The 22,581-nt window shown below is 44.3% G+C and overlaps 1 protein-coding gene across 1 annotated transcript in view; it reads left to right on the top strand.

Annotated features, from left to right (window-relative positions):
• Positions 1–15,526, top strand: part of CEMIP (cell migration inducing hyaluronidase 1) — a gene marked incomplete at both ends in the record, with an annotated part of 46,699 nt that extends 31,173 nt beyond the window's left edge. Inside the window, 14 exons of the mRNA XM_082290880.1 lie at positions 159–287; positions 995–1,080; positions 3,796–3,927; positions 5,839–5,874; positions 5,964–6,119; positions 7,605–7,785; positions 9,053–9,268; positions 10,175–10,386; positions 10,840–11,025; positions 11,709–11,913; positions 12,658–12,744; positions 13,057–13,214; positions 14,655–14,755; positions 15,399–15,526. Of these exons, the coding sequence (XP_082147006.1) occupies positions 159–287; positions 995–1,080; positions 3,796–3,927; positions 5,839–5,874; positions 5,964–6,119; positions 7,605–7,785; positions 9,053–9,268; positions 10,175–10,386; positions 10,840–11,025; positions 11,709–11,913; positions 12,658–12,744; positions 13,057–13,214; positions 14,655–14,755; positions 15,399–15,526 (2,013 nt within the window). The remainder of the gene's footprint in view (positions 1–158; positions 288–994; positions 1,081–3,795; positions 3,928–5,838; positions 5,875–5,963; positions 6,120–7,604; positions 7,786–9,052; positions 9,269–10,174; positions 10,387–10,839; positions 11,026–11,708; positions 11,914–12,657; positions 12,745–13,056; positions 13,215–14,654; positions 14,756–15,398) is intronic.
• Positions 15,527–22,581: the final 7,055 nt, after the last annotated feature.

Below are 22,581 nucleotides of genomic sequence, written 5' to 3'. Positions count from 1 at the left end.
AGTGTTCATGTGCATTAAACTCTTTGCTGCAGAGCATTACATAGGTCAAGGGCTGTGATTTCCCCTGAAATCTTCTGGCTTACGCCTTGTGGCTTTGCTGAGCTCTCCTGGGGCTAGTGCAGACCAACGAAGTCTCAGATGTCCCTTCTCTCTCTCAGGAAACAGGCTTTTGGTTTGTCCTGCACCACGTGCCCACAGGCCCCTCGGCAGGCATGTATTCCCCCGGCTACTCCGAGCACATGCCGATGGGGAGGTTCTCCAACAACCGCGCGCATTCCAACTACCGGGTGAGTTTGCGCGCAACGGGAACGCTGCCCTCAGAACAAACACCCTCCCCTCGCTCCAGCTCCCGGGGCCTGCAAGCTGTCAGTGCCTGTGCTTTCTGTTTCACTCAGAGCTCCTGCACGCTTGTTTGGGTCTGCAGATAAGGCAGCTCGCGGGCTGGCGTGGGAGCGCTCGGAGCCCTCCAGCACCGGCTCCGCTTTGCCTCTTGGGCATCCAGAGTGGCTCTCCCCTCTGCTCAGGCTGCTTCCCTGCCTCTGTGCTCCCAAAATACTGCCTCCAGGAGCATCTGTTGGCAGCTTGTCTAATTGTACACCTCCACTGCCAACGCTGGCAATTAACTGAACAGCTTCTAGAGGGATAAATACGGCCGCTGTGTCTAATCGCCTTCTCTGCGTATTTGCTCCCTTGGCGTGCCGTGGTGTGGGGCTGTGTGTTGCTGAGGGCTTTAGACTGCAGCAGAGGGTTCATGTGTATGGGAATACATGCAATTATGAGAAAAGTGCAGCTTTTGAAATGTGCCACAATTTTGGGAGGTATATGCAGGTCTGGATAGTCCTGGCAGCCCTCTGTTTCAGATGCTATTAACAGAAGCTGTTCTTAGCATCATGTGAGTGACTTTGGCTTAGAACAATTGGAGGTAGAGTATGGAGATGGAAAGAGCTGTAAAATTTATAAATATACTGAGATAATTGCATTTGTTTCCCTTTAGGCTGGAATGATCATCGATAATGGCGTTAAAACCACCCCAGCCTCTGCCAAGGACAAAAGACCTATCCTGACGCTGATTTCTGGGAGGTAAAGTGTTTTGCATGGTTTGGTTTGGAAAAGACTTCTCTAAAACACTGACTGAAAGCTATGATATGGCCCCAAGGAAGCTCACAAGAATCATTGCAATGCCTTTGGGGTGGCTCTTTTTGAGGAAAGGTCTTCACTTAGATACATTTTGCCATTTCTAACTTCATCTCTCCATTCTCCTTTATAAGGGACCCTCAACACCCACACCCCTCTGGAGTCATGCTTGTTCTTTAGCTCTGAGCTGAGCTGGCATGGATGTTACATCTGCTCTAGAGTGTTCCATTGACTTTTGAATTTTTTAGATAAGCAAGAAAATTCACTGCCTGGTCAGCAGTCCCTCTGGGCAGAACCTGCTGCAAGAGTTTCTTAGGAATAAGAAATTAGTATTTCTTGGGAATGCTATTGCTTTTGTTCATTCTTTTAGAACCCACTTGAACAGGAAGGGTTTATGGCATAGGCTCACACTTTGATTTCAGATTTCAGTCTAGTTCCAGGTCTGACCTTGCAATAATATTCACAATTAAACATGCAAAGCAATCCTTCCTTTCTGCTGCTGTGCACAGCCCCTGTGTGGTGTAATGGAGTAATTTAGAAATACTGGAAACCTCTCTATAGACTGTATCATATCAGCAGACCTACTGCTGGTGGCTGGTGGTCTGGTGGCTTCTGAGAACTCCCACTCTTTTCCCCAGAGCTGGCCCCAGAGGAGGCTGATGAAAGGACTGCACTTGCACCCTTCTATCTCATTAGAGGTTGACTCTGGCTCTTAACTTAGTTACCAACCCCCAGACATGTAAAAGGACTTAAATATTCTCAAATTTCATAGTTTTCTTTCCTGACAGACCAATTGCCTCCAGTTGCACCCTAACCTACATTCCCCCACGAATGCGTTTCTTGACAGAAGAAACCATGTAAGGAAGAGAAACCTTCTGAAAGCCTCTGCTCAGCAGGGGAGAATGACAACTTTATCCTTTTCTCCTTCCCATCTCTGGTGTGTGGGTTACCCAGACTGCTGTAGTCATGCACTGGGCAAGCATGAGAGGGGTGAGATCAGTCTTCCTCCCCAGGGGAGCCCAGCCAGGAGCTCAGATATCAGTTATCCACACCACCCCGGTGCCCTGGCTAGCAGCTGGTGCTAACAAGATGTTCAAAAGTGAATGTTATTTACATTATTTTAATGTTCACTTAATTTAATTGATTAATTCAATGGTAAAAGTAGCTGCTAAAAAAATAACTTAAGAGCAGCCTGCTCTTGGGAGCCTGATGCTGCTTTTCCATGCACACGTGCCTTGGGGAACTGCCTGCTGCCGCAGGCGCAGTTAGTGGTTACAAAAGGCAATTTCTCCCTTGCCATACAAGGGCAGGAATGGCCCCTGGAAGCCAAACAATTCATAATGAAGTCATGGTTGTGCTCAGGGATTACCCACCAGCATAGGCTGCAGCTCAGGTTATTTATTCCATTTTCCACTTTTCACCTGTCAAGACTGAGCCGCTGAATAAATGACTAAAATTGGGCTGGCTGGGGCAAATGTGAGCTGGGCTGGACAGTGACAGAGTTGGAGAGATTATTCTGCCTTCAGTTACAGCATGAAATGTCCAAGTCAAATTCTGGACCCCGTAGTGTTCCTCCAGTTATCATGGATGTGAATGAAATTGGAATCCATCTCAAGATATCTGTACTTAACAATGCCTGGGGAATTCACAAGAGCTGATACTAAATCTCTCTCTGAACGTAAATTCACAGTGATGAAACTGCCAAAGCAATATTCATTTACTGGAACCCTATCAGCCTGATGCTCAGTTTTAGATTGATATGATAGCTTATTAAGCAAAGCAAAGTGCTATTGAATATCTGTTAGCAATTTGACAGCTTGGCCTCGCTATCCATTGGTGAGGAATGAATTTTAATCTCTGGACCATCCGTTGCTGGCACAGAGTCAGATACTCATCTGTCAGGTTTTCTAAGCTGTGTAGTGTGATGGAGGATGCTCCTCCAACAGCAGAAAGGAGAGTGGTGCCTTGGGATGGGGTAAATGACAGCCAAGCTCAGCATCACCCTGCTCTGATCCTGTGGCCCAAGCAGTGGCTGTCAGGGAGCAGCTGAGGGCACACATCGCTGCAGTTTCCACTTCTGCTTTTTTTGCTACATCAGGCCAATATTTCATCACACTGAGAACTTCAGGGTTAATAAATCTTGTACGTGTGTCCTGTGTAGTGGGAGTAGTGAAGGACATACTCTCAGCCCCTCTCCAAGATTTTTAAATTTCTTTCCACAGCAAGAAAAATTTGGCAGTGGTACTCATGGCCACAGTATAGCCAGAGTTAGGAGATAAGAATGCTCAAAAGGGAAAACAAAAGGATATTTATCTAAATAACAGGAATATGCTAAAGGATAGCAGTAAGGGATAAAAAAAAAAAAAAATCACAAACTTTTGGGAGCAATAATAAACTTTCCATGCTTTCAGCAATATATCAGCAATACAATACCGGAAAGGTGAAAGGAAACTTGGAGCAGGTCTTTACAACTGCCTTGCCTGGACCTTCCTTCCCTTGGCAGCTGGGTCTGGCCATCACAGCTTGAGTAGACATGCTACGTGGATGGACTGTGGTCCCAAAGCTGTTCCTGAGTTACCATAAACCAGATGTTTAGCAGGGCCATGCAGTGAGCAAGGCCACCTTCCCTCGCCAACCTTTCCTCTCTCCTTCTGCTTGCAGGTACAGCCCACACAAGGACGCTGATCCTTTGAAGCCCAGGGAACCTGCAATAATTGAGCGCTTTATTGCCTACAAGAATCAGGATCACGGGGCCTGGCTGCGAGGTGGAGATGTGTGGCTGGACAACTGCCAGTGAGTTTTGCCTTATTTCAACTCTCAGAGTTCAGCCTGGTGTTTATGGCAAGCATAGCTGTGGTTCAGACTATTTATATCGCTTTGCACCTTTCATATGGCCAAGATTGGAATAAAGGTGAAATGTTAAGCCAGCACGGGCATTATTTTACACAAACAAAACCTGCTTTGTCTGAGCTGAGGATCCCTCAGATTGTTTCTCTGTGTGATGCTGACCAGCATTCAGAAATCATCACAATACACAGACACAGACACACAGATGCAAAAAACTAAAAATAAAACCTGATTTTTTTTTGCATGAAAAATGAGGTGCTTTGCAAAGAAAACAGCGAAATGCACCACCTTTCCTGGCTCAGCCTGGTCACAGATCAGTTTTATGTGGTTCAGTGTTATGCTGAATAAGCAGGTACTGATGAAGCAGACATAAAACTATGCATCACAGCAGCAAGGGAGAGAGTCTGGGCAAGTGTGTGTTGTGCTCTTTGAAGGCCATTTCCTGCGCTGGCCAGAGCAGATATTTGTTTTGCACTTGAAAACAGATGATCTGCTGCAGTTTCTGTTTCTGAGCCAGGCTTGTGATATCAATCCCAGCGAGGAGGAGAAAAAGGAAAAAGGCCCTTTAGGAGGCATATTGTGATAATCCTGGTGGGAATGGCTGCCACGCTGATATCTGGTGTCCAATTCCCACCCAGAGCTGCCTTACCTTCATGTGACCCAAACCTCTTAAAGCAACCAGTGGGATAAGCTGGCAATAGGGACCTGGTGAGAATGGGTCTGTAGCAGGACAGTCAGAAATGTCTTATTGGGCAATACATTTTGTGTTTCTTACGACTCACAAGTATCCAGCCCGCCCTGTGGCCAGCAAGTGTTGTCCTCACAGATCCCACTCAGGTCACTGGGACATTTGCATTGCTGATGGAGCAAAGGCAGCGTGTAGAGGGTGCTAAAACACCGAGTGCTTTATGAGTTTCCAGCAGCAAATCTCCGAGTGTGTGTGATTTGGAGGAAGCAGCCATCAAACTGTAATTGTCTTTATAGCCAGAGTCATTTCCATTTCTATTGCCACAAAAAGACTTATGTATCCCATTAACAAGGCCAGCGTTAATGTGGCCTGAAGGGAAGCAAGGAGGCGATAGGATGGGAAGGGCTGCCACCTACAGACAGCAGCACAGTGAGGGGATCTGCTCCCAAACCACTGCCAGGATCAGTGACAGACGTGGGAAGAGACTCCGGTGTGAAGACACCATCAAGACTGACTCAAACTATCAATTCTCTGTAGCCTTTCTCTAAGCAGGAGTCATGGAACAACAACTTTGGTTTATCTTATCTTGAAATTTCAACAAAATGGAATGATATTCTAATTTTTGCTTTTATTTTTACTGAGGAAGCTCTGATCTCTGTATTCCTGTTGATGAAAGAGGAGCCAAGCTTCTCTCTTTTTATCTCCTTGCAAAGCTCTTTTATGGGAGCAGCTTTTGAAACATGAAGAAAGGGAAGCACAGCGTGTAAGGCAAAGCACCATTAAATAATAAAAGCTAGTTGGAGAGGGAAATAAGCATGATTTTTTTGTCTAACAGAGAAAAGTGTGTGATCATAGACAAAGGGATAAAGCTTTATCAGGCAACTGATAAAGTTTATCATTGTAAACTGTGGCTAATAATCACCATCTTAACCCCAGCTGGAGCAATCAGGTGCATGTCTGCTGCTTCATGTGATCTGCGTACACTGCAAGATGGGCCGAAAGAGATCTTCTAAAACTGGACAGGGAGCAAGTCTGGAAAAACCCAAGTTCCTTCTGAGCACTTATAGTAATTAATCCCTGCTGTCCTCCACTGGCTTGCTTGTTGTAGTTTGACGTGATAAACCAAAGCAAACCCGATGTCTTCTGAAGCATCTCTCTTCTCGTTGCAGGTTTGCTGACAACGGCATTGGCCTGACCTTGGCGAGGTGAGTGTGGCACAGGCTGTGTGGCAGCCTGGGCACAGTGGTGGGGCTGGGTGTGAGCAGCCCTTTCACCTCCAGCCCTTTCTTCTTAGTGGTGGGACCTTCCCTCACGATGATGGCTCAAAGCAAGAAATCAAGAACAGCCTGTTTGTTGGCGAGAGTGGAAACCTGGGCACCGAGACAATAGACAATGAGATCTGGGGGCCTGGAGGTCTGGATCACCGGGGAAGGACCCTGCCCATCGGCCCGTAAGTTGAGCTCAGCACATCAAAGCACTCACTGTTCCTGCTCCCAGCACAAACTCCAGCCCAATGTGGTTTCCTCAGCGCTGCTCAGTTTAATAACCATTCACAGAAAGGATTTCATTTCATGTCTCCCAATCCCAGAGCCCTCACTGTGCAGCTGCTGCTGGCAGGTACATCCTTGCAGGCTGCCAAGACACATCAAGCTCCTCTTTCCTTCCCCCTCCCCTTTGCAAGAGGATTTGAGAGGACAGCAAGAGGACTCTGTGCTAGCAGGGCACCTCTGTGTGTGATCAGCAGTGCTGAGCCATGCGACAATCTCCATCAGCTGCCAGGAAGGCTCCTAGAAGCCCCTTCCTAGGCTTGGACTGTGGTCATGGATGTGCTCAGTGCTGCTGTTACAGTTGCTCCTGCAAAGGACTTTGATGCCTTTGTTAAGTAGTTTTGAAATGGCCAGTGAACTTCATGTGTGGCCTCTTCCTAGACCTTAGTCCTACAGACTGGTTTGGAAGTGCAATGCTTTAGCTTCCTAAAAACACAGTTATCCTAACAGTAGCCCCACAGTGAGCAAACAGCTCAGCTGATGCTTTTCTGCCATATTGCAGGCCTCAATTTTGCTGTCAGCAGTGATGCTGGGGGCTTATTATAAGCCATAGCAATCATGAAAACCCAATCTGCTATGACTCTCCTAACATCCTTTACACACACACATATATATATAGACATATCTCATCTTGGATGTGGTATGCAGAAACTCAGAACAAATGCACTGGAGCAGGCAGGAATTCTCTAAGGGATCATATGAGGAAGGGATCAAATTTATTTATCATAAGTGAAATTTGAAATGTCTTATCTTAGCCTCTTAAAGAGCTTAAGCATCTTGATCATTTAATTGGTGTCATCTTTACCTTGTAGATGCTATCAGAAAAGGCTGATAAAGAATAATTAATCTGCCCCTTCAACTCTTCTTAGCTTTATAGACTGTAGGACCTTTCCTTGTTTTCAAAACCACTTTTTTTATTGCAGTTGATTTGCAATGCTTCTCTCCAAATCCCTTTGAAAGATGTGGTGGGCCTTCTTTTAGCCCAGCAATTACTCAGCCCAAGGAGTCTGCACAGCTCTGCTGAGTTTCGGGTTTCACTGCTGCAGAACTCATTTCTGATGGCAAACACGAATTTATTCATCTTTAGGTCAGTGCTTTGGCATTGCTGTAAGTTCCTTCCCTGGAGGAGCACAGACTAAATAAAGATGATCTGTTCAACACAAGAGAACTTGAGCTGAACTTGCAAGGATAAGAGGACTTCACAGAGCTGAAAAGGAGGGAAATCCCTTCTCTTCCAAAGCAGGAACTTCGGAGGCATCCTATGGGCTGCGAGAAATGAACGCAGCTGAGAAACAAGCGCTGTGGGACTGTGCGTGTCTAGAATACATCTCCTGCTGACGCTAACATGTCATGACCAAGTCTCTCTGTCTCCTCCAAATGTATTTTAGGGATTTTCCCATCCGGGGGATTCAGTTCTACGACGGACCCATCAACGTCCAGAACTGCACGTTCCGCAAGTTCGCGGCGCTGGACGGGCGGCACACGAGCGCCCTGGCCTTCCGCCTCAACAACGCCTGGCAGAGCTGCCCCAACAACAACGTCACCGGCATCCACTTCGAAGATGTCCCCGTGAGTCACCCTTCCCAGAAAGCCCTTTCAGCCTTGGAAATGGGGTTGTGGGCAAAAAGGGGAAAAACGTAAGATCTTGGCGTTTGTCTTTGCCAGAAGTTTAACAACAACAGGAAAAAGGGAACTGGATGGGTGCGATAGCAAGAAAATGCAATTCTCTGTCAGGTTTGCAGCAAAAGAGATGCAGGTGTCCGTAAAAATAAAAAACAAACCAAAAATAGTGACAATGGAGGGAATCATTTCCTTTTCTGTACAACTCAGAAACTGAAGAATCAGCCCCCCTTTATTTTCAACAGTGGTATAATATAAAAGCAACAGCAGAAGGAAGTCTGTTCTGAAAGGCCTGACTGACCTAGAAGCAGAAAATACTGATTTTGGGGAACAGCCAGTGAAACTGAGCTGATGCAGGGTAATTTTGCAGCCCTGCACACCAGGGTAATTCCAGACTCCAGTTCTGCAGACATAAATGAGAGCAGAGTCCAGCCAAAAAGGGTTTGCCAAACTTTGAACTACAGTATGAACCTCTGGGTGCTGGTCTGAACCCGTCCTAGGGCCTGTTCTTTTGAGTTATTTTTGTATTTGCCTGCACAAATACGTGCTAACTGCTTTGCTGAGTTTCACCTTTAGCAGCTGTTGAATCCAACTGCCAAACATTACAAGCAAACAAATAAATAAATAAATAAAGTGGTTGGGCTGAAATTATTTGTGTTGCCTAATTTTCAAAAAAAGCAGGCTTGCTCACAGGTCAGGAAAAGTGCTGACTAGGTGCCAAATATGATGGGAAAGGCAAAATTCCCCTAAAAGTGTTGGTTGGTCACTCTCACATTGCACGAGGCAGGCTGGTGACATGATGTTTATTTATGCTGCATAAAAATATCAGTCAGAAGTTGCCTGAGCAGCCATTTCCCAGAGGAGGTCGCTGACTATTCCCCACATTGGTGTGACTTCATGTGGCTTTGGAACCTTAGAACTGTGTTAGCCAACAATGAGTGAAGTGGCTCTCATGAAATCGTCCCGTCTCTTGAACCCTCCTCCAGAATTTTAAAACAAACCTTCCCACTGCCGAGGCTGAAATTCTGGTTGTTTTAGCCTTTCCCCCATGGTCAGCAGGGAAATGTGTGTCTGCTCTGCCTGACAAGTCAAACACACCTTTTAAGTCAGAAAATGGTGATTTGAGCCGCTGTAGTGGCCGAAGGCATCCTTTGCTTGTACTCTAAGTGATGAATTCCTTTCTGGAGATGTAAATGTGTTTCACTGCTTTGTTTAGATTACCTCAAGAGTCTTCTTTGGAGAACCTGGCCCCTGGTTCAATGATCTGGATATGGATGGTGACAAAACATCAGTTTTTCATGATGTAGATGGTTCTGTGTCAGAATATCCAGGCTCATACCTGATCAAAGAAGATAACTGGTTGATCAAGCACCCTGACTGCATTGATGTGCCTGACTGGAGAGGTTCCATCTGCAGTGGGCACTTTGCTCAGGTAAGGCTGCTTACCTTGCAGTATCATTATCACTTTGGCTTATTTTAAATTTCTTGGCACTTTAAAGCTGGACCTTTAGAAATGGACTTTCTTTAGGGTGCTCAGTGTTTATTTTATCAGCATGTCTGCACAGGTGGCTTTGAACATGAGAAATACTGTGGTATATTTTCAGAAACTTTGGCCTTGGCTGCTGACAGCTCCAACAGCTTCTGCCTGAAGCCTCCTGAGAGCTCCATGGGCATTCATGGATTAATATTCATAAATCCACTGGCTGTCAGCTAGTTATTTTTCCCTGATTTATGGAGGGAAGTGTTGCCCACAGTGTTATGGGAAATGTGCTGATCAGTAGAAATTAAACTTCAGCTTTCCTGGTCTTTCATCCCGTGCGTGACCACCAAACCATTCTTCCCACCACAGGAGTGCTGAGTGCCACTGCCATGAGAGCCCTCACTTTCCTCTGCTGAGAGTGCCTGGTTTTGTCTTGGGTGTTGCAACAGTTGGGGTTTTTTCTGTGTAGTGCCACTACAGCCAATTTCTAACCACTGAGCTGGGTTTCAGGCTTCTGAAATCCAGACAGAAGGGTCCTTGTTCAGCACAAGTCAGATGTCTGAGGTAGATACTGTCCTGCTGCTGAGGGCTGCAGGATGCTGTGGAATATCTCAGCCCTGCTGCAGCCTCTGGCACATGCACTTGAACTTAGTGGATGAGGAAATGAGCCTTTTTTTTTTTTTTTCTGAAAACAGTATGCTTTGTTGAAACGGAAGCCTAAGGAATTGAACATAAGTTCACAGCACAGGTCCCTGCCCAGCACACAGGGCTTGCACCAGCTCACATCTATTGAGTATCTGAACCTTTCGGTGTAGTTCATCAAACCCTTGGTGATCTTTTCTTTTTTTTTCCATCTAGATATACATCCAAGCCTACAAGCCAGCCAACCTGAAAATGAAAATAATAAAAAATGACTACCACAATCACCCACTCTACTTGGAAGGGGCTTTGAGCAAAAGCACTCATTACCAGCAGTATCAGCCAGTTATAACTCTGAGGAAAGGCTACACCATCCACTGGGACAAGACAGCCCCTGAAGAGCTGGCCATATGGCTCATCAACTTCAACAAGTGAGTGATCTGGGTTCCAGCATTCCAGCCCAGTAATGTAACTGCACATTTTTAATGGGTGAGGTCATCACCTCATGAGCTCTTCCAGAATGAACATTCTTGTTACAGGAAGTCCATTGAGTTCACCATCTTTTCAGGAGACATCTCAGATTCCTGTTTCCTCCCCTGGGAAGCCCTGTAAGATAACACAATTCATTTTTGGAAGTTCAGAGCTCATTCATTCCTGGTGACATGGAAGTCACAGGTGTAGAAGTCAAGAGCAGATCTGCCCTGCATTGCTTAACTAACCCATGGTTGTTATGTCTAATTTATGTTGATCCATTCTAAACCATGAAAATTTTAACTGGACAGGAAAAAAACTTATTGTGAATTATTTAGTTTGGCTTCTAGCACGCCCGGGAAAATAATAGTTATGTTATAGCTTGTTACAATGCAGGTCTTTGCTATTTTTAGGAATGACTGGATCCAAGTAGGGTTTTGCTATCCTAAAGGGACGACGTTTTCCATTCTCTCAGACATCCACAACCGTCTCTTGAAGAAAACATACAAAACTGGAACTTTCTACAGAACCTCCCAAATGGAGAAATTGGAGCACAGATATCCCACCAAAGGATACTACTACTGGGATGAGGACACTGGGTAAGCTAGCAGGCCTTGCTGATTTGGACAATGCTGCTGGAATTGTGAGCCACTTGGCTAATGCAGGGATTGCAACAAAACCAGAAAGGTTTTCTGGGAATGTGACCAGTGTTTAATTTTCCTGGGACTCCCATGGCTGCCAGTCATTCACAGCCTCTGCTGCACTGCCAATTACTCTGGGAAATGCTTTGCCAAGTGAATACAAATTAGAAAAGAAAAAAAGAAAGACAAAAGCAAAATGCAGACCATGAAACTTAACTGAAGACATGCACAGCCCTCGTTGTTTTGAACAGCAACTATTCTAAACACCATGAGGGGGATGCACAGGAACTAAGTGTAAAACCTGTTACTTTAAAGGATTAAAATAATGGGAAAGAAAGAAAGACCTAAAACACAATGCATGTATTTCTACATATACGTATCGCTATAGAATAGAGCTCCCAGGGTGTTCAGGTGCTATCTGATTTCTCTGTTTTACTTTCCCTGAGCTCCCTAAAGCATTTCTGAGATGAGTGTTCCCTTTTATTTGCATGTGGGATGTTGGGCACTGTAAAACATGGTGCCAAAGGCTGCAATGAAAATTACTGCAAAGCGTAGGAGGGAGTCCACCAAAACTGGGGGTCAGTATTCTTTTGCACAAAAGGCTTGAAGCATGCTGTTTGTTTTTTTTCTCCTGCCTGCAGGCTGCTGTTTCTGAAGCTCAAAGCTCAGAATGAGAAGGAGAAATTTGCTTTCTGCTCTGTAAAGGGCTGTGAACGAATAAGAATCAAAGCTGTGATCCCAAAGACAGCTGGTGTCAGCAACTGTGAAGCCACAGCCTATCCCAAGTACATTGAGACACCAATAGTGGAAGTGCCAATGCCAAAGAAGCTCTCTAGTGCACAACTGGTAAAGCAGCCGATTTCTTATCACAGAATCATTGCTCGTGTAAATCTGGCACATATTGTGCCCACAGACATAGAAAAACTTTGTGCCAGGGTCAGTATATGCTGTGCCTGATTTTCTGAAATGGTTCAGGCATGTGAAATAATATGAAACAGAATCTTGCAATGTGCAGAGAGGCACATGAGGCTTGGGTTGAAGCTGGATACTTGGTCTTTTGGGGCTCTGATGTGATGTGCTGTGCTTGAAAGCACAGGGTGAAAACTGATGATCTGGAAGACAAGTTGGTCCAGGGAATGTGACTCTGGAGCCTCCAGCTCCCCCAGGCTGCAAGAACAGCAGTGACAGACAGGGGACTGCATAGCTGAGTTGAATTTTTCTCATTTGTATAATGCACAACACAGTCTCTTGTATCCAGTCTGGTTTGGGGGGGAAGCAGCAAATCTGTTATTTGGGTTTTTTCACTCACCACCCTTGAAACAGGAATGCACAGCAAAGCCTTGAGAGCTATGTGTCAGTTCTGCAAAGTAAGAATCACTGCCATTTGGTGGAACAATTTAACTGGTAGGATGAGCAGAGAGGTTACCATTGTGCCCAGTTTCATCAGCAATTTAATTTGGCAAGTCAGTGCTTATTAGGTTGCTTCCTTGTTGATTGAATTTCAAGGTTTGAAATGTTTTCATTGAAAATGCAGCAGTCAGGTAATGGACATTCTCACTAGAAAATCTGTTTTTTTCGTTTTGCAAACAGAAGACCAAGGACCACCTAATAGAAGTGAAAATAGAAACTTATAAGAAACAGTACTTCCACCTGAAGGATGACTTTGCGTACATTGAGGTGAGCAAATCCTCTCAACAGCCTTAATGGGGTGCAATTTTAAGACACTTGCTTCATCTTCATAGAAAGCTTCTTTACAAAGTTACCATGGAGAGTCAAATTCAGGTCATTTCTGCTTTGTGTTTTGGGGGAAAAAAAGAAAGAAGAGTCTGTAACTTCTATTAGGCAGGACTGCTGAACCTCAGAGACCTGGAGCTCTGCCCTTTGATGGAAAGAGCAGTCCCATGACTCAAGACTATCAGTGCTTCTTACAGGTGGTTGTTTGCAACTGTGTTACTGTGAGAGATCAAGAATATTTTTGCCCCTGCACAGGTTGATGGTGTCAGGTTTTTCCTCACTGATGAGGGTATCCAGCTGGTTGTGATTGACGGACACCATGGAAAAGTTGTTGATCGAGTAACATTCAAAAACTCCATTCTACAAGGAATCCCAGCACAGATAGAAAATTATGTCAACAACATCAAAGATCAGTGAGTAAATAATCTGTTGTCACTCAGGTGCAATGTACAAAATGCTGCATAACACTCATCTTCTTCCTGGATTTTATCACTCAACATAGGCCACACACCCAAAAATGTGGTTTTGTGCCTGATGACTCCAAAAGAGCCCAAATGTGAGCAGGATATGCAGGCAGCAGCAGGATGCAAGCTCTTTGATTTAGAGACTGATTGAGCCCCAGATAATTTGCAGAGCTGCATGTGATTAGTAAACTGCAGAGCTACATTTATGTTCTGGGTTATAGACAAACTGCAGACTTAAATTCACAAAGCACAGATCCATACAGATGTGCACAGCTTGCACATTTTTACTGCCTGTATGTCCTCTCAAATTGCAGATAATTCCACTAATAAAATACATTCCCCTTTGCACATTCCCCTGCACAGACCTAAAGGCTGGATTCTTTTATATTTTAAGTATGGGCAGCCAGGAATGCAGAGTTTTGGAAATGGGTGGTAAGTAGCCAAAAAATGTTCCTGCATCCTGGAGGACAATGGCTTCTTCTGCTGGAAGAATTGAAACCACATCAGAAACCCATTAACCAAAGGGGTTGCTCCCACATTAGCCTGTGGAGTGCTCCTGGGCAGTGAATACATTTAATTGTTATTAAATCTGTTTGGATTTGAAATCTGATATGTAACATTTAATGCAAATATGAGTGCTTTGTTGACGAATCATCTGAAATAGCTGTGGGCAGATCAATATTGTTCTGGCATTTGCTCTAGAGACTTGGGGGAAGCTTGAGCAGCGTGCCATGCAGGTGCAGTCAGATGTGTTTCAATTGCCTTAAATAATTCTAGATGTTCCAAAAATCACACCACAGTAGTTACTTCAGGGAAGCATGGTAATTGCTCACTTTTCTTTCATCCAAAAAATGAGAAGTCTTTTCAGAGAGACCATCATCCTGCTTTACAAAAAACCCAATCTCAATCCAGGCTACATCCAGTCCTGGTCAGGAATGGTGGTACAATATTAATACACTTTTTAAACAGAAGCACACTGAAAGGAAAAGCATCAGGCCAACAGAAGTCTCAGAGAAGTGAATTACTTCAGGATTAACCTGCTAATGAAAGAACAAGAAATCATTTGAGAGTTGCTAAGGGCATCCCAGGGAGAAGATGGGTCTTTCAGAGCAAAGCAGGATGGAACTGCAGGTTGGAAACATTTAAATCATCCTAGAAAACCATGTTTAAAAATAAAAAGTGTGGCTTCTGTCTGCTTTCTAATGTGTTTTGCATGACTGGAAAAATAATCTATGACCAAACTGTTGGAAAACATTGAAAGCCATTAAAGCTGAAGCTGCTGTAGTTCATGGGTGTCTGAACAGACAGGCAGGAGTTACCAGTGCTCAGGACAAACAAATGAGGAATGTGTTCTGACTCCATCCATTTACTCATCTCTGTTTCCTTCAGCTCCATAGTGCTGGTGACATCTAAAGGAAGATTCATTTCAAGAGGACCATGGACTAAAATACTGGAGAAACTTGGAGCAGGAGAGGGTTTTAGGTTAAAAGGTAACCACTTTTTTAAAAACTCAGTTCTAACCTCCCATGATTCCAGTAAAGGGGCCTTTTTTCTGCTTCTCAACTTTGCCTTGCTTGTTTCTATCAGCATGTGCTCAAACATCCTGGGACCAGTAATTTATTTATTCAGGAAGGTTGTATCCACTTCCACTGGAGCTCTGGGTAACAACCTCAGTTTGAAACTGTAAATAGAAAAAGAACTCTGGCAGTTGTTCTTAGAAGTAAATAATTCAAGGGGTTTGATTTTCCAGATTAATTTTAACTAGAAACAATTAACTATTATTCCTTTTAATAATAGGAATATTGAGCCTTTTCCCCCACTAAAAAATGCCCTAAACCAGGATTTTTTACTTGTCTGAACTTGTTTTCAGCTGGTTTTCTCTTGAAGCATTCTGATTAGACGGCACAAAACATACTGATTTCAGAGCATCACACATTGCATTAGAATGCAGCTCCACGTGCACATCGCTGCCCTCAGCTCCGTGAGCTTTGGGCATGGTTCCATCTGGGGGTGTGTGTGTTATACTGGCTCTTGGGCACCCACACCCCTCCAGCCATGGGGTGTAGCCACGCACACAGGTGGGCTTCTGCTGCAGTCCTGGCACACTCTGAATGTATTTGCTCCGATTTGCAGAGAAAATGGCTTTTGTCGGCTTCAAAGGCAGCTTCCGCCCCGTCTGGGTGAAGCTGGTCACTAACGAGGAGTCAGCTAAAATCTACCAAGCACTGCCAATTCCTGTAGTGAAGAAAATGAAGTTGTGAGGACACCCTGCTGTGCTTCCTGGCCGCCAGCACTGCCCTGTGGGACGGACGGACGGATGGACGGACTACTGACCGCTCTGCGTGGGCCTCGCCCGCCTGCGCCGCCAGTGTAGCATTTTGTTGTTGTTGTTGCTGTTCGAAAAGAAATCTCACTGTAAGTAGCTAGCGTGGCCACATGTGACAGAAAAGCCTTCCTCTGTGACCAGCGTGTGTTCTGTGCTCGCCAGCTCAGGCTGGCTCGGGCACCGAGGCCGACTCTCGCAGTGCTGAGCAAGGTCTGAGCTGTTTCACCAGGTGCTGGCTTTATCAGCACCCCTGGGACAGACTGGCTTTAGTGCTGCCTCTTAAAGGGGAGTTCTTGGTCTGAAGACCATCGAGGATTATTGCTTTTACCAGCCTCTAAGTTGTCTGAAGACTTTTTCTTTTCCATAGTGTAACTAGCTGCTCACATAGACATGGGATGCCAGTTCAAAGACTGGTTGACAATCTGGGGTAGAAAGAGTGTGTTTCAGTGGTTACCTGGATGCTGGGAAGCATAACTAGACAGTAAGCATTTCTCCTAAAGCTTCTGTGAGGTTTGATCAAGCTCTTTGGGGTGTATGTTGTACATGCAACCCACAGCACATAGCTGGGGAAGAGATGACAGAAGGAGTGGACAAAACAGGCCAGCAGAGACTGATGAAACCACCTATTTCTGCTTTCTCAGAAAACTGTGTTTTTCATATGGATCAAGGATTTTTAATGGCGGTTGTGCAAATAGGAAATTTTCCTTCAACAAGCAGCTGCAGGCTAGAAGGAGAGCAATGTCAATTAGCACATGTATTTTCTCAGCCTTTCCCATACAGCCTTTCCCTCTGTATAGCAACGTTCGGGATCAGTTTATGGCTTCCAGTTAAAGCCATCCCAATTCAAGGCTTCCAATTTTTAAGTAGGAATCCTGGGACTTAACCTTATTCAGCATCCAAGAGCATGAGCTGTCCTCACCTTTCCCAGGACACCAGAGGGAACAGGATCAGACTGCTCTGCTGTGTGTTGCTTTCTGATCCTGTCCTCAAGCTTAAGACATTATTTCTTAGTCCTCCTGTAAGAGTTACATGAGACATGGATGAGGTCTTTCCAGGTGGCTAAAGAACTAAAGTGGGAATCCCAATGCACTAGTTGGATGTCTTGTATCTCCTTTCCCCCTGCTGCAAACCAGTACCTGGGTAATGAAGGCAGATCAGAGTGAATCAGGACTTTACAGGGGCATCTCTTGGAGCTGGAAAATTAAACATTATCTCATAAAGCACTGAAAGCATTTCTAGCATTCAGAGATATTTCTATCTGTTGCCCAGAAATACCACAAAGGCGTTTCTGGAGGCTGTGGCTGTTCTAAGAAATCTAGGGGCAGGGGGGAAGTGTGAAAGACACCATGACAAGCTTTTCCACGAATGTCAGCCTTGCCAGTAGGACTCGGGTTTGTTTCCCCACTTTACCTGTCCCCATTGCCAAATTATTCTAATTGCTGATGGCTACTTTGTTTATGTAATTAAGGTTTTTTTTCCCCACAGTATCAAAAATGTTACCTTGCAGTGGCAAGGTAGACTAAAAAGCAAGGATTCTGTGTGTCATTCCAAAGGCTGGGCAGATACTGGTTTAGATCAGTTGCTCTGAAAGTCAAAGCAAGCATGAGCAAAATTGAGATAGTACTGTAGGTTACATTCCCCTCAAGCCTCTCCTGGGTTTTGAAACTGGAAATGTTCTTTTCAGACTTAATAATTTTGAATTCACTGAATGTCATGTGTATTGTATTAAAAAAAAAAAAAGAAGAGCCAAGCTTTTCCTCCCAGCTTCCCAACAGGAGTCTGTTAATGAATGCTCCTTAGGCATTTGTGCCATTTACAGAGTGAATGGGCAACCTTTGTAAAAGGCAAGTAAGGTGGGGTTTTTTTCCCCCCCAATTCTTATGATAGTTTGGGGATTTCACAAATTATTCCAAGAAAGAGTCAGTCTCACTGGTGGTTCAACCATGATCATCCAAAACGTTTATCTGATATCCCGTGATAGCCAAAACAGGGCCAGATCCATGAAGTTAGGGGAAGAGGGTGACAGGAATTCCCTTGGGTCTGTCAGTTTGGGTTGTCTGAACCTTTTCCCTGCCCTGAGCCAGTGCTGTTGATGCCATTGCAGCAGTGTTGGTGGAACACCCTTGCTGCCAGGAGATGCTCCAAAGCAGGAGTATTTCCTTCACGAGCACCTAGCAGATGGTGGGCAGGAAAGCTGGGCTTGGAATGTGCCTAGAGTGGGATTTGGCTTTGTACAAGCCTCAGTGCCGGGCTTGCCCTCTGCAGTACTCCACTGGCCACGGCCATTTCCCCTCTCCTGCTCCCTGTAAGTGTGAAAATTCCCAGGAGCAACCCACCAGGTTGGTCTATCCCCTAGACTGCTTTGTTCAGCTTCTAGCAGCATGCTGCCTCTGTGCTGAAGTGCAGCTTCTGATTTTACTGTTTTGGGACTTCTCAGGGTGAAATCATAAGACTTGGCTCTAGGAAAAACCTTTTCCTTTTCCTTTCCTAAAAAAAATCTCCCCTTATTAAGAGACGAAAACTTCTAAGCAGCTTGTCCTGTCATGCCGAGCTTGTCACATGGGGCCTGTTTTGGAGCTGGGGAGGGTCTCCCACTGTGAATACGGAGCAGGGACTCACTGCAGTCTGTCAGCCCGAGGGAGAGCAGAGCACCGTGTGCCAGGGAAAGGCCCAGGGCTCCTGCCAACCTGCACGGCCTGGAGTCATCAGTGTGTGCTCTGGAGACAGAATGGAGCCTGGTGCCATCGCCAGGCAGCACGAGCTTTGTGCCACAGGATTCCTGTTTAATCTTTGACTGTTCTAGAACCTGCACGTGCACACTGTGGTTGGTGAATTGCCCGAGTGCTCATCCTCTGCCCACCCTGTAGAGTCCCTGCACAAGCTGCAGTGAGCCTCCCTGGAAGGTCCTGTTACTGCAGATGTTTCCATGTTTGCCTACACAGTTGCCATTGGTGGAGTGGGGGTTTTTTTGATTGCATTTTGTTTGTTTGTCTCTTTGTTTGTTTGGATGTTTGGGTTTTATTGCCTCTGTTCAAATGCTTGTTTTACCTGTCGCCGAAACAGCTGGTCCTTTTTCGGAGTTAGATGTTTGTACATTTTCTTATAGACTTTCCAATGAAAAAAGATATATTTTCTATTAATTTATTACAATGGCACTAAGACAACTAAATTGCAGACATATGAAGCATTTTTACTGGAGTTGAGCATTGTCCAGGTTGTTAAGGAGGTCGGCAATGTGTCTTTTCTGATAATCTGCTTTGCACTTGAAAGCTCTCTATGTCCACAGACCGTGGTGGTGCATTGACTGTCGGGTTTATGATGACAAGAGCTCTTGGGACGTTGTTTCCAAAAGATTGTGGCTTACAACTGAAATAACACGTAGTTGTTTGGAGTACACAATGTTTATCAAAATAAATATTCAGTGCAAATTTCTTACTTTATTTTTGTCTCCCTGCTTATTTCAAAAGACAAAACCGAAGGGGCCAGGCAGCCCCTGTGTGAGTTTGTTGGCTGGTCCACACAGACCACAGCACATTTCACTGCCTGGTCACAGCTGCAGGATCTGAGAGAGGGAAGGGAAGGAGATGGGAATGGGGAAGGCGATATTACAGCTATGGGAAAGGCCTGTGCTTGGGGCAGGTGGGGCCCTATTGGGTGACAGGCCGGGAAACTGGAATGCACCCTGCCTACTTGAGGGGCTCAAGGGGGATGTGAAGAGGGCTCCCCCACACCTCAGCTCCTGCCAGCATGCAGGCAGGCATCACTGCTGTGCCACTGCTGCTCTGTGTGTGTGTGTGTGTGTGCACGTGTGTCTGTGTGTCTGGGACTAGAGAGGGGGTGAGGGGATCTCTTACCTAAGATTGAAAAGCATAAAACTATAACATATTCTAATATGTTTAATAAAATGTATTTTAATATTTATATTTTATATTATAGAGATAATATACATTTTTTAAAAGGGTGTTATAGACTAGAATGGAATAGTTTTGCTTGGAAAAGACCTCTAAGGTCATTGAGTCCAACAGTCATAACCAAGCAATCCCAAGTCCACCAATAAAGCCATGTCCAGAAATGCTACATTATAATATATTATGATCTATTTTATATTTATGATATAATAAATATAACAAATAGGTTATAATACAATAAAGTAAATATAATATAATAATATTAATATAATATATTAATATAATATATTAATAATATATTAGTACTAAATATTAATAATATATTATATGTTAATAATAGAATTATTAATGATATAGTAATATAATATTATATTAATAATATAACACCATATATTATAATATATATTACATATTATTATATATATATAATATATTGTTATATACTATATAATATAGAACATATAACATATATTATATATATTACATATTATTATATATTATATATTATATATTTATGTAATTAAGTTTTTTTCCCCACAGTATCAAAAATGCTACCTTGCAGTGGCAAGGTAGACTAAAAAGCAAGGATTCTGTGTGTCATTCCAAAGGCTGGGCAGATACTGGTTTAGATCAGTTGCTCTGAAAGAGCATATATATATATTTTTATATATAATATATAATATATAGTATATAATATATAATATATGACATATAATATATAACATATAATATATAACATATAATATATAACATATAATATATAACATATATATTATATATATTATATGTATATCTAATATATATAATGATATATAATATCTAATAAAATATATAATTATTATATTATATTCTAGTATAGTATATATTATATTAATCGGGACCAGGCCGTTCCCTGGCCGCGCCCGCCCTCCCGTGGCCGCGCCCGGGCTCCGCTCCCGGCAGGGACATTCCTGCTCAGCCTCTCCCGGGCAGCAAGCGCCAAACGGAGCTGTGACAGCTCCTCTCCCACCTACGAGCTCTAGGGACGCTCCCTCCGCTGCTTCCCGGAGCTTTGACTCTCCCCCGTCCTCTGGCCCGCAGGAAACGCTCTTTGTCCGTGTGCCCCAGTGCAGCGCTTTGTAGGCAGCCCCCGCAGACTGTCAGAGCAGCCCGTCCATCACCTCCGCCTGTAGCTGAACCGCAGGGAGGGGTCCCGGCTCTTTCAGCCTGCAAGGGCTGGATGGCGCTGGAAGGGCGATGCCAGCACCTGTGTCAGGGGCTCTTCTGCCACACCGCCTTCGGACCGAAGGATGGGGGAGGGATGTGCACAAACCACCGCTGCAGCCACACCCTTCCTTCTTCTTGCATGGCTTCCTCACGAAACACCTTCAGAAACTCCTCCCTCTGGTGACCCCTGTCCATGGCACAGAACCCGGCACGTACACTCGCTGTACAACCTTAAAAACAAAGCACCAGGGAGGGCTCCAGCACACTGCAAAGAGATCGGTTTGCGATTTCTGAGTGTAAACCTCAGCTGGGGTGTCTCAGCACTGTCAGGACACGGTAAGAGGCCTGTGATAAAGGAATAGTGACAGGACTCAAGAGGAAATTGCTCGGGAGGAAGTCCCCTACACATAAATCTCTCTCTTCCTTTGTCAGAGGGTGTAATGTGAGATCACAATGACATTATCAGCAGCACCATAACCCCATCTCCTCTCCTACTGTGTTAGTGTAGGATGAGTAGTACAGGATAATGATTCTTAAAGCACAGATACCTCACCTGAAAGCAAAGGGCCTGACAGTTGATAGCAACACTTAAGGAAATTAATGCAGCTCATTTGACTTTTATTTCTGCTTTCCTGTAGACCAGCTCCAGTATTCAAGTGGTACAGCTACATCTCTTGAACACGGTCTACTCTGATTACAAATCCAAAGCTGATTTTCTCACCCCAGAAAGCGAGCCTGTCCTGGCTCATCACTACTAACACAAATAACAATGTGGCTGAAACACATTTCAGGCCTTAGTTGTGTTATCTGAGAGCTGAGCAATATGGCTCTAATGGTGATGTTATGTGGGAACAGAGGTTGGGAGGAGCGGTGTTAAAATGGAAAGTGGTCTTTCCCTCATTAGGTTACACAGCTCATTAGCTCACAACAAACTACCTGCTACCCACATTAAAGGCAAGAAAGTTGTTTTTTCAAAATCTTGTGCTCAACTGCTGTCTTAAATGCCAAAGCATTTGCATGTCTGTGCATCCATTAAGCTTCTGGCAACTCCATCCTGTTATAAGTGCAATTATCTAAAGTCCACACAGTGATTAACATGCTATACAGCACCTGAAAGACAGCAGCTGACTATCAGGGGTTGGCAAGGCACAGGGTATGGCTGTGGATACAAATGGCAGGATGAATAATAAAATACTCATATAAAAGTCTCGTGTAATTTCAAATATGCACTATTTTGGACACTTCTGAAATATCATTTTAGTTGAGGGGATGAAAACTGACTCGTTTCTAATTTTTTTGCAAAAAGAAGTTGAATGAAATGGAGTTGCACTAGGGACAAGTTAAAAAAAACCCCAGGCCTGCAGGCATGAATCTCAGAAACAACAATGGCCACAAAAATACATCTGTTAAACCTTTTTGCTTATTTCTTTATTGACTCAGCAAGTGCTCACCCATGATCTTGTTTCCAATACACCCTTGCACTACAATTATTCCTGTATAATTCAGTCTTCCTCACTACAGAGAAAACTTTATGTAAGTTACAGCAAGATCCAGGTCACTTGATGGTGCTGTTCAATCCTTGCACCTTCCAAGCAAATCCAGGGCCTTGCTGTTCACCTCCTTCCAATGCACAGAGAGCCCTGATGACATTTAACGCTGACACCAATTAAGGGAGCTGAACTGATTTAAATATTAATGATTTAATGAGTGCTCAATGCTCTGGTCAGTGCTTCCCACAGAATTAGTGGGCAGGGTGCCAAAACAGAAGTCCAGCCTCTGTTTTAGACACAACTGATAATTACCTTTAAAAGCAGCAGATGTTACAAGCAGTAAAAATGGGCCCACAGTTTTTTTGGAGGTATCAATAAATTACCTA

This window comes from Coloeus monedula (genome assembly GCF_965178545.1).
Source record: "Coloeus monedula genome assembly, chromosome: 14".
Classification (NCBI taxonomy): Eukaryota; Metazoa; Chordata; class Aves; order Passeriformes; family Corvidae; genus Coloeus; species Coloeus monedula.
This window is presented reverse-complemented; position numbering and strand designations above follow the sequence as displayed.